The sequence below is a fragment of the Ascaphus truei genome, chromosome 6, assembly GCF_040206685.1.
Source record: "Ascaphus truei isolate aAscTru1 chromosome 6, aAscTru1.hap1, whole genome shotgun sequence".
Lineage (NCBI taxonomy): Eukaryota > Metazoa > Chordata > Amphibia > Anura > Ascaphidae > Ascaphus > Ascaphus truei.
In genome coordinates this window covers 126,878,369-126,894,398 of record NC_134488.1, presented here as the reverse complement: position 1 = coordinate 126,894,398, position 16,030 = coordinate 126,878,369, and the positions used below count along the sequence as shown (strand labels likewise).

The following is a 16,030-nucleotide window of genomic DNA, read 5'->3' as shown; positions in this document are numbered from 1 at the left end:
TGGTCACTGCTACATGTGATTCTTTGGTTTGTTGCTCAGGCTGTTTGCAGGAACTATATGCAGGCAAAAGCACAAACATTTTCACAGGCAGTCTCCGGGGCCCCTTTTAACTTCAAGGGCCACCTATCACCCCAACGTCTGACACCATATGTAAGAGACGTGTTCAGAGGTACGAAATGGAGACCGATTAAAGTGAAACTTAAATTAGGCTTTATTGCGCCTGTCCCTTTAACACAGCAAAGATATTAAAATTAAGCAAAAGAAAGCCTACTTCACTTTGGAGAATATCTACACATGTAGTCCAGCCCTCTCTAACTGGATGGTTAGCTTTGCTAATTACCAGCCCAAAATATATATATACAGATACACAACAGTCCCATAAGAAAGTCTTATCTGTTTCTGTATGTCACGGTTGTGCTCCCACGCACAAGCCGAGAGAAGGGAAGAGACCCGATAGCGAGGTGGGGAAGCCGCAGGAGAACCGATATAGGAGAAGTTGCCGCGCAGCTGGGGATCGGTGCACAGTCACGTGAGCGCGCCACGCGCAGGAGAATGCGCGACGCGTTCGGAGGTGTGGAGCCAAGCTCAGAGACACGACTAGCCCAGCTGCATGTGCGCGCATGCTCTGGCAGCAGAGCAGGATGCGCGCGTTCTCAGGCACCAACGCGGGGTGTGGGTTTGCCACTAGTGGGGAGCAGGGGAAGGTAAAGTCCAGAGCACAAGGTACAATAGAATTGCTTCCTGGAGGACGTCCAGCCTCCTTAAAGGCATAGTGCCAGTAACAGAAGAGTGCAGCAATACTAAATTCAAAGTAAGGGTTCTTTAGTTGAATGCTTTGGCCAAAGTATTGTAAGCCTGCTACCACATCAAGGTAAACCCTAATCAGCAGGTCCTACACTACCCGCACGGTAAACTAACCTCAATAGTAGAATGAGTGACTGTCCCAGGCTTCCGGAATCCAAAGGAGATGAGTACAGGTCCCAGAGGAAGTTCAGGAATGAACAGCATAGAGTATTGGGGTAGTACTTTGCAGGACCCTGGGCAGGTAGCCACTGACTGTTTTTAAAAGGCAGCGGCAGCTGTTAGCAATGAGAAAGTCAGAGAGACGTTTACTTCCTGTCAGGAGGAAGAGGGCAGGATTTGCCAGGAAGCAAGATGGCGTCGCTTGCTTCAGAACACTTAAAGACACAGAGAATCTTGACACGCAGCTAGAGGGCGGCGCACACCGTCACGTGTACGTGCTGCGCGTGAGAGAATGCGTGACGCGACCGGGGGTGGGCCGGGCTCCGTGGTACGAGTAAAGGAACCGTGGGTGCGTGCATGCTTTGTAAGAAGAGTGGGAACTGAGATGCGACAGGTAAGGAGGGAACACTGTAGCTGTAGGGGAAGGATTCTCTGCTCTCCTGGGTCCGCAGCCTTGTGTGCTATAGAGATATCCGGATCCAGGTGTAGAAATCTTGTCCCCCTTTGTCTTGCTGTCAGCCTGCAGTCTCTTTGCAGCTCAAGACATCTGTTCCTCTAGTCAGTCCAGTGTGGACTAAGGAAAAATCTGTCTGTCCTTCCTTGGTTCAGCCCCCAATTGTGAGACTAAGGAATCCTCTTCCTGTGTCTCAGAGCAGGCTTTTCTGACAGAGCTGTGATTAGGCAGGTGGAGTTGGTTTATTGCACACCAGCAATTAACCAGCACACTGCTGGATTAGAGGCAAGTTGCTTTAACAGAGATAAGTCCCTGTTACACTCCCCTTACAATAACACGCTATTCCTGAACATTATTAATGTAGCACTGTTTCCCCCCCAGTGGGAGATACACAGCCTCAGCTACCTGTGTATGGTGCGATACCTGTTAGGACCAGGAGAGCTGAGTTGGATCTGTGTTGGTATGGAGATCAGGACAGGCTTAGGTTCTTTCGGTAGTTCTTCTCATTGGTGTTAGCGCCTCCAGCCGTAGTGGGTTCCAGGGTGTCCAGAAGTCAGCCCCCACTACTGCATACTTCTCCCTCCTGCCCAAGGACTGATACTTAGACAGGAGTGATAACAAGGGTCTTTATTGTATGGTAGGCATCCATTGAGATCTCCTTACAGCGATGCAGTCTCAGAAGTCCCAGACCTCTGGATGGTGGTGGCCCCTGGTCTTACAGGGCCTCTGTGGCTGAATTTGATGTTCCCTCAGCCAAAGGCCGAGGGTGAGCACGCTCATTCTGCCATGTGAGAGACTCATAGCTCTCTGCTTCCTCTCTCATTCAGAGCAGGAACAGGACTAAACTAAATCTGTCACCCCCTCCTAGGAGGAACAAGAAGGGGCAGACTCATGGTCTATACCTATACCAGATAGGCTTACACAGGGCATGAGTCACCACCTTACTTTTGTCACTCATAGGAGAAGCATGAGGGGGGTCAACAAGTCCACAGATTAACCCCTTACAGCCTGCAGCTAGTAGGACATACATAACAAGGTGGGGAAAGAGAGGCAGAAAAGACATACCCTGTTATATTAATAATACACACAGAACAATATAACAGGCCCTGCATAATCTACTCCCTAACACTGCCCACTCTTTACTGGGATTTACAGTATTGGAGGGGCCAGGGAGTCAGTTGTCCAAGGGAGCTTGGCTACATATATAAATAAAACTATTCATACATATATAGCCCAGGTTCCCCCTCTGGGCTCCCCTTGGTCCAGTTGGCCCTCCCTTACCTCCGCGGCAGCTGTGGGTGCCGACAGATGCCCGGAATGCCGGGAGTTGCGGTAAGGAGTGTAGGAGCGTGGCGGTAGCGTCAGGGAGGCGACTGAGTCGCCAGAGGTTCCTGGCGGCTCCCGTTACAGGGCGCCGCCATGTTGAGGTGGTTGCGCATGCGCATTGAGCAGACCAGCGCGGCAACCATTTGAGGAGTCTGACGCGTGCGCAGTAGGGCTGTGGGAGAAGCGGCCATTGCAGCCGAGGGCTCCGCGGGGACTACAAGTCCCATCATGCACTGGGGCAGGATAGGTCACATGTAGTCAAACAGCCAATAGGGCTGCAGCCTTTCTCCTGACAGAAGAATATACATTTCGCTCACTGAGGAGCACGCCAGTCGGAGCTGGGACAAGAGGGTTGTGCTTGTGTGCAGGGTGTCTGTGACCCCTGCTCTAAGCCAGAGACTCCCTTAGTCCCTAGCTACGCCCTGACTCCCCCTCTTAGCTTGTGGCTGCTGCAGGGACAAGCCCAGTAATTAGGGACACTGCCCCTGTAGTACATGTGTGAGGGACACAGCCAGGACACGGCTGCATCTTGACGTCAGGTGATCTGGGACCAGATCACAACACAGAGAGAGACTTTCTTCATGGTGGAACCATCCATGAGGGATACGACCCCATATAGAGGCCGAGGCTTCGCTGACGTTGTCGCTGGATCAGCGGATCCCTTTCTTCTATCTTCTGGCTATACCCGGGTGTAGGAGCACCTGGGCAGGTACTACAAGTGCACCAACTATAATACCATCAGTTCTTGTGGGCAGCGCTGTCACACACATTTGGGTGGGCTAATTCCTGGTGACACCGGGGAGGTTAGGCGCCCAGGAGCACCTCAGTACTGTGGAACATATCCATCAGGTGTGGACATTGGTTGGAGGACACTGTGGGGTTACGGCCCTGCGAGCCCTAGTTGGTGGGGACGTGGTGGTGTTGTTCATTATATGATGCTCATGGTAAACTGTTATTCTTATCAGTGTTTGTGTTACTGTATTGGGTCCTGTCACGGGGTTATCCCACATAGTAGGATCCTGTGCAGGTGGAGGCGCTGTCATCAGACGGATCAGACACACCCCAGGCTTCCAGCAGCAGAGGCTCCTCCCTCCTGTGAGCCGCAGGTAATGCACCACATACACGGAACCCGCCATATGTCCCAGGGGGTGGGGGAAAGTGCGCTACACCTACATTTACTTATATGTGTTGGAAGGTGTCATTAATGAGCACGGCATTGTAAAGCAAAGAGAGAAGTTTTGTGTGAATTTTAGCTATTTTATAAATAAAATATACATAATATACATTTGTTTGCCAACACGATGACAATGTTAGTTATGATCGACACATCCAGAATTCGTTCGCATTGAAAGTCACAAAGATCGATGTGATTGCGCGAATAAAAAATATTACGATTGTTCATAAGAAATTCAGAATCTGGTGCCAGAACCTTCCCAAATTAATGTTTAATAGTGTTACATATTATTATACCCTCTCCGAGTATTAACCCTTGCACTGTATGGGCGCAGGGTTATTAATGTTACGTAGTGTTACATGTTATTATATGTAGCGGGTAATCTACCCAATGGGCTGGCAGTAAACCCTGGTGTTCACAGGTTTGCCAGTAGTTATCATGGGGTTTTCCCCCTTCATCCTTTCGTGCTGCGCTTGAGTGACAGCAGGGGGTGGCATATCCTGTTGTGGCTGGACCAACGGGATGCCCGCCCTCTGGCTGTACTTAAGGACAGGACCGCCCTAAAGTGAGTGTTGTCCTTCCCCATGAGGAAGGCATGTCACGACTGGGAGCCTGAGATTGGGGCCTTCCCATGTGTTCTTCCCCCGGGGAGGAGTTGTAACGCCTGTATGCCCGCAGACCTGGCCAGTCCCCAGTACTAAGGTGGGTAGGGTTATAACACGCACCCACAGCAGTGAGGGCATGCCCGGAGTGTGGTAGTGCGTTGCCGGGCCTGTAGAAAGAAGGTTAAGGTATACTTGCAACGCCTTGGGTTTCAGAATTCGGATAGTGATGTCTGTGTGCCAGAGTCCAGGGGCAATAGAGAGCAGGATAGTGATGTCCGTAAGCCAGAGTCCAGGGGTAACGGAAGGCAGCGAAGTCGTATCCGGATGCAGGGTTCAAGGGCAGGAGAGAGCAGGGTAATCCAGTACAAAGCAGAGTTCAAGCCAGGGAGATCCAAAGGTAAGCAGGCACAGGAACAAACGCTGAAAGAGACAGGAGAGCCAAGCATAGGACTGCACACACAGAGGTCACAAGAAGCTATGCAGAGCAATGAGTGAGAGGACAGACAGGGGTTATAAAGGAGGGAACACCAATGGGAGAGAGAGGAGGAGTAGAGGGTAGAGTGAGAGGCAGCAGGGATAGGTGAGAAGGAGAGAGGGGGGAGACAGGTAAATCAGAGAGGGAGATGGCTTGTACAGCATGGGGGGCGGAGCCAGAGGACTGGGGAAGTTTACAAGAGGAGCGTGTGCGCGCGCCCTCTGTAAGGTTGGGGTGCGCGCGCACTGGCTGCGTCAGAAAGCGCGTGGAGCGCCACGCCGCAGGGGGCACGCCGAGGGAGGAGAGAGAACCGGAGGAGTAACTGCAGAAGGTACTGAGACCAGAGGGGAGACAGAGAGACGCCGCGAGCAGAGTGCCGCGGAGGGGATCGGGTGTTTGGGAACATGCGCGCGCCCTGCGGGGAACGCGCGCGGCAGCTGGGAGTGCGTCAGGGCATGCCGCAGCGGGACGGGTGCGGGAGGAGGAAGGGAGAGCAGAACTAGGAGGCAAGGGGGAAAGATCAGAGCAAGGGGAAAGCGCGGTGACGGGGACACATGGAGAGGAAGGAATCCCCTGAACCGTCACAGGAGTAGAGTGACTATACCTCTGCCTCTGCTATGGAGGTGGGGAAGAGCTAGGACGGCTGCGGGTGCCCTGGGCCCGTAGTGACTGTCCAGGGACTATCTCCGGTGATACCTGAGAGCAGAGACTGTGATCCGGCAGGTGACTGCTGAATACCTGTATTACTGCACTAAGAGAAGTAATAAAACGTTCCCGTTTTGCAATATACCTCCTGCCTGGTGTGTGATCTAATTGGGGGGAGAGTTACAGTTCTACCGTGGGAGATCGCCTCCATATCCCGGCAGATGGAGGCACTGCACTGCTAAGTATTACGTGGGGTATGGACTCCAGAAACCTGTTCCTGTCCCAAGGTTACCGCAGACGACTCAGCTCTCTTGTTACCAGCAGGTATATGCACCATTACTTGAGAAAGTGCCTCGCGTAGGAGTGTTGCACCCTCCGTTTTTTTTATGCAGCTTTAATAAATACATTTTTTAATTGCCACACGACCTGTTCTTTGTTACTGTGCGCCACAAATACTATTTTGGATATGCACCATACACCCTGTAATGGCCCCTATTTGCGATTGGGGAGGTGGGGACAGAGACACCGTAACATATACACTGTCAGAGGATTAGCACTGTGTCTGGGTGCAGGGTTATTAATGTTACATAGTGTTACGTGTTATTATACACTGTCAGAGTATTAACCCTTGCACTGTGTCTGGGTTACTAATGAAGTCTCCCATTGTGCGGAAGTATTTATCAGTGACCGTATTTCCCGGACCTAAGATGGCCGCCCAGCGCGTCCTGTTTCGCGTGACGTTATGACCACGCATGCGTGGATGGTCTAGCAATCTGAAGGACGCACGCGCACGCAACCCTCCCCCCCTCGTGGAGGCTGCTGGGAATTTTCTTTAGACCGTAAGCAGACACGTGGGACCGTCCCAGTCCCCACGCAGCGCGAGCAGTGTCCGGTGCGAGTATTCGGCGAGCGCCATGAGACCAGGTAAGGTCCCGCCGCTTCTCGCATGCTGCATCATCACGCAACGTGTGTACCACCGCCCTCACCCCCTGAGCATCCCGGCCGAGCCTGGCGCGAGGTGCCCGCGTGCGCAGATGGAAGACGGCGCGAAAGGTGCCCGCGTGTGCGGCAGGACTCGGCCTCGCACCAGGAAGCTTCTCGCGCCACCCCTTGGTTACCGGAGACCCCCCTGGGCTGCAGCCACGCGGTGCCCGCGTTATAGGGCTCAGCGCACACGTGTATGCCGCTACTCACCCCCCCCCCAGCTGGCAGATATGATGGCGCGGGGCACGGCCACACCGGGACGGGGAGAGGGGGGTTACACGTGTGCGCTGAGCCCTAACGCGGGGGAGGGGGTGTGCAGTCCTGGGGAGAGAGGGGGGTGAAAGTTACAATGCTGCGGTATAGAAGGGGAGGTGCAGCTTTACTGTGCAGGCTCCCGGTCTCACGTGTGCGGGGACACGCAGCTCCTGTGTGTGAACACGTGTGTGCATGAAACCCGGCACCGCGCGACCCTATTACTGTTATATTGAGGAGGGGGGGAGGGAGTCGCAGTAACATACTCCTGTATAACGCGGCCCTCACTGCACGCAGCAGTAACAGTGGGTGACTGGTGCAGTCTCCTGTAATCAGCGGCCCTCAGTGTGGCAGGGCCTGCAGTGCCATGTGATCCCCGCACAGGGGTATGTGATCCCCGCACAGGGGTATGTGATCCCCGCACAGGGGTATGTGATCCCTGCACAGGGGTATGTGCACCATTAATATCTAATACCAATCTGAAGGGACAGGGAATACATGGCCAGTGAGCGCAGGATCATAGCGCAGTTACACGTGGGATGCCTGGGATTATTATCATAGCGCAGTTACACACGGGGTGCCTGGGATTATTCACACTAACCTGAGGCACAGGCTTTCATACAATTATTTTCTCTTATGTAAATACCCCAAGAATAAGTTTCTGCTTTTGCACACACACACGACAGATAAAAAAAAAGTTGTAATCGATCTTGGTACAATATTGTTTTAATTATGCATTATTATTTTTTTGCAGGATTCAGTCCTAGAGGTGGCCGGGGCGGATTTGGAGACCGCGGTGGATTTGGAGACCGTGGTGGATCTGGAGACCGCGGAGGGGGAAGAGGTGTAGCCTGGGGAAGCTTTGGAGGCCGCGGGCGAGGTGGCGACCGTGGTGGTGGCAGAGGCGGCTTTCGTGGTGGCAGAGGTGGTTTTGGTGACCGCGGCGGCAGAGGTGGTTTTGGTGATCGGGGCAGAGGCGGATTCAGAGGTAGACGCTTCTGTCGTCTAATAAGCTGCATTCAAATAAAATCAAACATACAGAAGGTTTTCTAGCGAGCATTACACTTGAGATGGGGTGGGCAACTCCAGTCCTCAAGGGCCACCAACAGGTCAGGTTTTCAGGCTATCTGAAGCAGGGATGTCCTGAAGACCTGGCCTGTTGGTGGCATTTGAGGACTGCAGTTGCCCACCCCAGCACTTAATATATGGAAAGAGGTAATTTAGACGGTGTGTGCATCTATTAACACCTTTGCAATGTTCTGCCTGTTGCAGGACTAGAAAATATAGCAAAAGGTTCAGCTTTTCAGGTCAAAAAGATTCAACTTGGTCTTGTATTGTTTCTTTATCCTTAGGAAGAGGCGGTCCCCGTGGTGGGGGGAGAGGAGGAAGAGGAGGTTTTGGAGCAGGGAAGAAAGTAACAGTGGAACCTCACAGACATGAAGGTAACGGTTTGAAGTACTAATCCACAGTTGCATATATTTTTTCCCTGCGGTTTAGTATGCACTCTAGAGGCACACTTGGCAACACATATAGTGTTTGTCGCAGTGATTACGCCTACATTGGCAACTTTTAAGAGTTCTAAAATTCCTTCCACTCCCAAACTACTGAGTTGGTATGAACCTGAAATACTTTTTTTTTTTCCTCTGCAGGCGTTTTTATCTCTAGAGGAAGAGAGGATGCCCTGGTGACAAAAAATCTAGTTCCCGGAGAATCGGTTTATGGAGAAAAAAGAATCTCGGTTGAGGTGTGTGCACTTTTTCCCCTGTTGGCAGGTTTATGCATTTGCAAATTTGATTGTAATGTTGTTTTTTAAATGTATACTGCAGTATCCAATGCCTGAAGAACATTACTTCCAAATAATTATAATAGCTTGTTTTGTGCAACACTTGTAGAACACCAGACTCCTCTATATTCAGACTTCTGTGATTCAACTTCTGCATACGTTCTGCCTTGCATGTGTTTTTGAAGTTTAAACTTCCAGAAATAGTGATAATCTATTGGTGGTATATTCACCAACCCTGAAAAGGGGGCTAATTTCTTCTGACAATGGTTCACTAATGCAGAGGTCCCCAACTCCAGTCCTCCAGGACCTCTAACAGTGCAGGATTTAAGGATAGCCTCTCATTGCTCTAGCAGGGGGTATCCATAAAACCCGCACTGTTAGTGGTCCCTGAGGACTGGAGTTGGGGACCTCTGCTGACTAACGTACATATTTTCATTGCATAGTAACCGTAGGGAATGGTTAATGTACTGTAATAAACCTCGTAAAGCAAAGAATAAGCACTGTCAAATCTACATGATGGCATGTGTTTGGTTTTTTTTTTGTTTTTTTCACGGCTCCCATTGTTCTAAGAATTCTGTTTTTGTATTACTTTTTGTTCCCAGGAGGGAGAAACTAAAATTGAGTACAGAGCATGGAATCCGTTTAGATCGAAGCTTGCAGCAGCCATTTTGGGGGGCGTGGATCAGATTCACATCAAGCCTGGTACCAAAGTATTATATCTAGGAGCTGCGTCTGGAACAACGGTGTCACACGTGTCTGATTTGGTTGGTCCTGTAAGTGCACAACCTGTCATTTTATTTTAAATGCATCACTGTTACTAGATTTTCTGTCCTGATTTGTATAATTTTTTTTAGGTTTCCACATTGCGCACTTGGAACACTGTTCTCTGGGAGGGGGGGGGGGGTAATACTAATTTGCATAAGTCCGAATTCTTGCTCGGCAATTCAGTATTTTTCTTCGTTGTAAGTTTTTACGGGTCACGACTGAATACAGAAATGTTAATCTCTGTACAAGTCATCTCCCCTTTTTCTTTCAAGTACATATTTGCCTTACGTTTGTTCTAAGATCAGAGATGTTTCTCCCTTGACCTTTTATATGCTATTACAGGAAGGGCTGGTGTACGCTGTCGAGTTCTCACACAGATCTGGACGAGACCTCATTAACGTGGCAAAGAAACGTACAAATATCATCCCTGTGATTGAAGATGCAAGACACCCACACAAATACCGCATGTTGATGGGTAAACAAATTGTAGCTGCTGGCCTGAGTTTGGCAATATGTATAATTTTCTTACGACTGCCCAATATATTGTTTGGGGGAAATACCCAACATATTCTGCAGCTCTGTACAATGGGGGTGCAGGGTTATGTATATTACATTCCCAAACTGTTACATACAGGTGAGGACAAACATGCACACACAGATACAGAGGGAATGAGGGCCCTGCTGATTAGAGCTTACATTTGTTTTGGTGGAGGATTTTTTAACGTTACTTTGCCTTTCATTAGAGTACCATATCTTATCTATCTACCATTAGTGACCGACTGCAAGTTCCTTGTAAATTAATCTATTAATCTGCTCTGAGGTCCGTTTAATGAAGCTTTGACAGGCCACATTAAAAAAAGCTATTTTGTAATTTTGTGTGCATTTTATTACGGTATGTATTTGTCTTAATTTATAATTAACTGATAACTGTTATATAATCTAAATATTAGATATTTTATTGGTGGTCTCTTTAGTGCTGAAGTGGCTTGTAACGCTTTTTGTTTCCCACAGAAGAAATTGTCCGACACTATAAGCGTTATTACTGGTGGCAGTGACAGTGACAGTGGCAGTGACAGTGACCGTGCATTTCCTTATTCTCACAGGGATGGTAGATGTCATCTTTGCAGATGTAGCCCAGCCTGATCAGACCAGAATTGTTGCCCTCAATGCTCACAATTTCCTGAAGAATGGTGGACATTTTGTCATATCTATCAAGGTTAGTCCTTTTTCTGTCCGTTATATTGTAAAGCAGGGGTGGCCTTCTCGAGTCCTCGTGGACTACCAACAGGTCAGGTTTTCTGGGTGTCCCTGCTTCGGCACAAGTGGCTCAATCAATGGCTGTCTCGACAGACACTGAGCCACCTGTGCTGAAGCAGGGTTATCCTGAAAACTGGACCTGTTGGTGGCCCTTGAGGACGAGTTGGCCGTCCCTGTTTGTAAAGTGACCTCCATGACGATTCTCATTGTATGTGGAAGCGGTTGTGGATCTTCCTTTAAGCTGCGCTTGTAGCAAGAAGTCTTAAGTTGAGTGTTTTCCAAACAAATGTCCAAGTGACAGCATGAGTCAATGCTCCTTTACTGTACAGACACCGTAGAAGTTACGTTGCATGAGTGATTTAATAGCATGTTCTTGTATAGCGCTGCTAGTTTTACATAGCGCATTAAAGAGACATTTTGCAGGCACAAGTCCCTGCCCTGTGGAGCTTACAATCTATGTTTATGGTGCCTGAGGCACAGGGAGATAGTAACTTGCAAATAAAAACAAAAAGAAAAAAGCGCAAGGCCCATAGAGTAGTGTAGTCAATTTATAAGATGATTAAAAACGGTTATAAACACTCACAAAATATAAGTTGATATATCCGCTTCTGCGTCAGATGACTCGTGACATTAGCGTGTATGTCGTCAGATGGGGGTTGGACTTTAGGCAGACGCTTGCTCCCCTTCCAAGCTCGGCATACGGGAGCTCTATCTTTTGCGCGTATTCTCAGTGACTCTTAGCGCAAACACCAGCAACCTTAGCAATGACAGGGCTGTCCGACACTGAGCACCCCACCAACGGACAAGTGGATCACTTCTGTTCCAGCGGCCATTCTAAGTACCGAAGTGCCTGTATCAACTTATATTTTGTGCGTGTTTATAACCGTTTTTAATCGTCTTATAAATTGACTATACTACTCTATGGGCCGTGCGCTTTTTTCTCTCTGTTTTTATTTCTATAGTTCCTACCGGTCCTGAGGTTAGTTCCGGTTGTAAAGAAGCAGCATACCCATACCCAGTCTCTAATTGGACTCCGTATCTGGGAACACTTGAAATGACTATATATATTTTTCAATTATTAACCCTTTGAGTGCTACTCTTTTAATTGTCGTGTAACCCACTTTTTATATATTACTTATTTGTTATGAAGTAGGAGCGCCAGCTGACACATCTATTAGAGGGTTTATCCCTATCTGGTGTTATTTGTGTCGGCTATTATTTCTTTATTCAGATAGTGACTTGCCCAAGGTCACAAAGAGCAGACACGGGAATTAAACCAGATTCCCCTACTTCAAACTCTGCTAGTCAGTGTCTTTACTCACTGAGCTGTAACTGGGGTCAGGGAAGAGTGTGGGTGGCGCTTCTTATTAATCTTCATTCGTACAGTATACAATGTGTGGCTAGTTACTTCTCTGGGAACAATGCTGAGTTTCTGCATATTAACTGTTACAAACCTAGCTTACCAAATGGCCCTGAATTGAACAAATAATTTTGTTTTTTTTTAGGCAAACTGTATTGACTCCACGGCAGCTCCAGAGGCCGTATTTGCTTCTGAAATAAAGAAAATGCAACAGGAAAACATGAAACCACAGGAACAACTGACTTTGGAGCCATACGAGAGGGATCATGCTGTGGTGGTTGGGATTTACAGGTGTGCAAAACACTCACTTTCTGGGGATTTTACGACTCCTCTGTTTCTAGTTCCAGGTCCCAATCAGCCCGGAATACTTTTGCTGGTGTAAAAATTTGAGGGTATAGGAAATGTACCATTCCCTGCAAGTAATTGCGTGTGCGCACACCCATCTCTGCAATACCATAATTTGCACTTTTTAGTTCTGTGGCGATAATGACGTTCTAAACAACCGCTATATGTGCAGAATCTGTGCGAATAAACGTTCTGTGCATGCTGCGTCTTTCTAAGCGGGAGGAGGGCTTTAGTTCAAGATTGCTTGTTGTATGTATTGTACCGTAATTTAATTTTTATTTTCTTCCACAGACCTCCGCCAAAACAGAAGAAGTGAACATCGAATTGATTATTAGTTTCTCTAGGACTATATAAACGCAGCCATTTCACCACAGACCAAATAAGGGACTTCACAGCCTCCCAGCGAGGACTGAATGAAGTTCAAGCAGAGTTCTTTCTGTGACTGCCCTTTAACCATTTATCATTATTGGTCCCTTGGTGGCTCAGTTACTGCAGAGCATTGTTCTGCAGACTTTGGCAACTAACTGGTTAAGTCTCACTGGTTGTATTGTAAACCCAGCATGAAACATCTAAGCAGCATTGGATATTTGTAAAGAGCTTACTGATTTGTTATTTTTTTTTAAATATTTTTGTAAAAAAAAGTTTCTTTTATGATTTGGCATGCAGGCAAAAAATATGTATTTTTTATTAAAACAAGACTACACTGTTTTTACAGTTTTGTTAAATGGGAAAGTGCATAAGTAAAGCCTCTTAATCTCTAACTTTTTTTTGTTGCCTGTTTAGTGCTACTCCTATGGAAAGATTGCGTGCAAATCTGTAATATGGTTGTCCTCTGTACTAGATGGGAGTGTTAATATTTGCATTATTGAACTTCAGATGTATTTACGAACGTCTCCCGACTGCAAAAACAGCGCAGTATTTATGAAATCCCGTTGAGCGTTTATTTTTTTTCCCCCCTTTGATAAATATAGTGCAGAACTTTGGGGTCGAGTTTACCTCCGTCCTGTGAGACTTGTAAATAACCCCAGTTGTGCCTTTTAAAAGGTGCTTGTAAACTGAGGTAGAGGAATATTTCTTCTTGCAAGACGTATATACAAAATCTTTATGTTGCATGATGATTTTAAAAAGCAACGTGGCCCAATTTGATGCATTTTGTAAATCTCCCCCCTCTGCATTAAAGAGGGCAGACCTGGAGAGGAGAGGATACTTCTGGTTAAAGCGTATGGAGGCCAAGCTAATGGTTTGATTTATAAATATTTATTTGGCTTTCTGCCCCATTCAACACAATTTGCACTGCACTTGTTTTTGCAAATGTTGCAGTTAACATATGTTTCCCTTTTGGGTGGGGTGTTTAGGGTGATAAAGTTGGAGGGCCGTTCAGTTTCGTACGCGGAAGTTATTTGGAGATGCGCGTAGCAAGAGAAATGGTAAATTAACACTTGGACCTGAGATGCATAATTTTTGTCTTTTTTTTTTTATTTTTTATAGGCTTCATCAAAATGTTACTTGCAAAGTTGGTAACCCTGTCAGCATCTTTAAGTTGTGGTTCGATTTCTCACTTGGCTTCAATCATAATGAGGGGTTTCCAATATTTGCCGTTTAGGCAGAGCAGTATAATTCCTGCTCGACATTGCAGTTTGAATGAAATTACAAACGCAAGACATTTTTGAGGGAAATGACAACCCCATATCATGTAAAACGCACTATTTTTCCCAAGCCAAATGTGCCTTCTGTTTGTATTAAAGAATTTTCCTGATGATCAGGCTCTCCAAGCTTCAAATAAAATATATCACACAAGCTAAAGCAGGCGGCAGTATGGAGATCTGGCATTATTGTAACTACAGTAGTGCTAGAAACTTGTCTTGCTCTGACCAGCACTCTATAGTATTGAGGTATTCATTGTGAAAATATAGTGGATTATTCCGTATCCGTATATCCATACGTGATCTGCAGTGTCAGTGTTTTTAGACTAAATATTTGTAACAGACTTCGTAAGAAATTTTGTTTTCATTAAATATTAACGTTTTTGAATGAGTGTTTTTGTAATTTGAGATGGAGCTGGATCGTTAAATGTTTGTCCCTTTATAGAAACGTAATTTTTGAATAAATTAGCTGTCCATACCAATAGTTGATATGTAAATGATTACTCTACATTCACTGATCTGCAATTTCATTCGCTAAACTTTAAAGTTGGTGGATCTTGCGAGGACTTATGTGACTGACAGGATTTAAGTAGCGTATTTATGCCTCCATGCCACAAGCTTGCTCCTATACTCTGGTGGTTTCTGGGTAATGGGAACTGCGCTAATAAAGGGTCTCTAGTTTCCCAGGTCACACACACGCTAAATAATCACCGTGCATACAAACTTAAGTCGCGCTCTTAATCCTGACGGCGTGACGTCATCCGTTGTAGCAGCGAATTTTGCTTGGTGCAAAGATGAGGTGGTGACCGGTGGCTTGGCTCTCATTGGCTGAACTGTTCACGTGGCTGCTGACATCACGCGGTCACTGAAAAATCAATTTTCATTGGCTTCCAGCGATAGCGACCAAGCCGTCGCTTCTACTATAGGTGTACGCGACGGATTAATACACTTGTTTTCACGTGCCGTTGCCGGGACTATAAGCGTGGCCTAACAAGCCTCATCTAAACTCGGTAACGTTGCCACTAACCTGGGAACAGCTGTTCTTGAGATACAGGCCTTTGCGGATCTATAAATAATCAATTAAGTGTTCCCAGTTACAATGTGAACGTGTAAGATAATTAAAATAACTACTAACGTGAAATAAATGACACATTTTTCCATTGTGAACCCTTTTTATTGATTGTGCTCTACTTACAATCTTTAATCATTGCTGAGCTATAAGCCTCGATCCTTATGGATCCCGCGTCTGCTTGGGCCTCTCTGGGTGAAGAATATTCCCCAAGTTCTGAAACCGATGGTTGTTTTGAACAATGAAATTTCCAGACTAGGTCTAGTGAAGTCAGTGACCAAGGTCTAATTCAATATGTGCATCGATAACAATCTGCACACTGACACGTGATTAGCTAAATTGCTGATAGGACCCAAGATGCAAAGTTCTGTGGGGATGATCATGTGACCAGGCAGTCACTAGATACAATTGGTGCACTGCTAGAGAGAGGGTAGGGCTCAAAAAGGGGTGTGCCAGAGCCTGTTTCAGAAGAGGAAGGTGATGTGACTTTGTAAATGGTTGCTATAGAAACAACAATGTTTGTTACATTAGAATACATTAAAAAGTTTAAAATTATTATTATTTTTAAATGTAATGCTATAAGTATTTTCTCAGTACAGAACTGATTTGATTAAAAACAACACATGTAGGCTATTGCTTGAACTGCAGCTTTAAAGACCCATGAGATTGCATTTTGGCACAGAAATGCATAAGCGAAGTCTTCATTCAATCAATGAAACCAGTCGATTGTGCAGAATTGTCCTCATACACCATTTTCTTTAGTGCAATCTGCAACATTTCTTGGGGTAGGTGGCTGCTAGTTTAACCTCTTGGTATGCACAAAATTCAGACTTCGAAGCACCTTTTCTAGGGTTTTGAGCATCTTGGAGAGGTTGGTCAGCCTTGAGGTCCCCTGTAACTGCGGAAGGAGCTGCTACTCACTCCACTAGG

The 16,030-nt window shown here is 46.9% G+C and overlaps 1 protein-coding gene across 1 annotated transcript; it reads left to right on the top strand.

Annotated features, from left to right (window-relative positions):
- The first annotated feature begins 6,422 nt into the window (after window positions 1-6,422).
- Window positions 6,423-14,409, top strand: FBL (fibrillarin). The gene is made up of 9 exons (XM_075606255.1): window positions 6,423-6,566; window positions 7,633-7,866; window positions 8,231-8,320; window positions 8,528-8,622; window positions 9,264-9,434; window positions 9,769-9,901; window positions 10,530-10,642; window positions 12,189-12,334; window positions 12,680-14,409. The coding sequence occupies exons 1-9, from the start codon at window positions 6,557-6,559 to the stop codon at window positions 12,702-12,704; spliced, it is 1,017 nt and encodes a 338-aa protein (XP_075462370.1). The 5' UTR covers window positions 6,423-6,556; the 3' UTR covers window positions 12,705-14,409.
- The last annotated feature ends 1,621 nt before the right edge of the window (window positions 14,410-16,030 follow it).

Excerpts from the sequence above, each read along its gene's own strand:
- FBL (XM_075606255.1), top strand. Across the intron at positions 9,435-9,768 it reads TGTCTGATTTGGTTGGTCCT|GAAGGGCTGGTGTACGCTGT; the intron begins GTAAGTGCACAA and ends ATGCTATTACAG. Across the intron at positions 12,335-12,679 it reads GTGGTGGTTGGGATTTACAG|ACCTCCGCCAAAACAGAAGA; the intron begins GTGTGCAAAACA and ends TTTCTTCCACAG.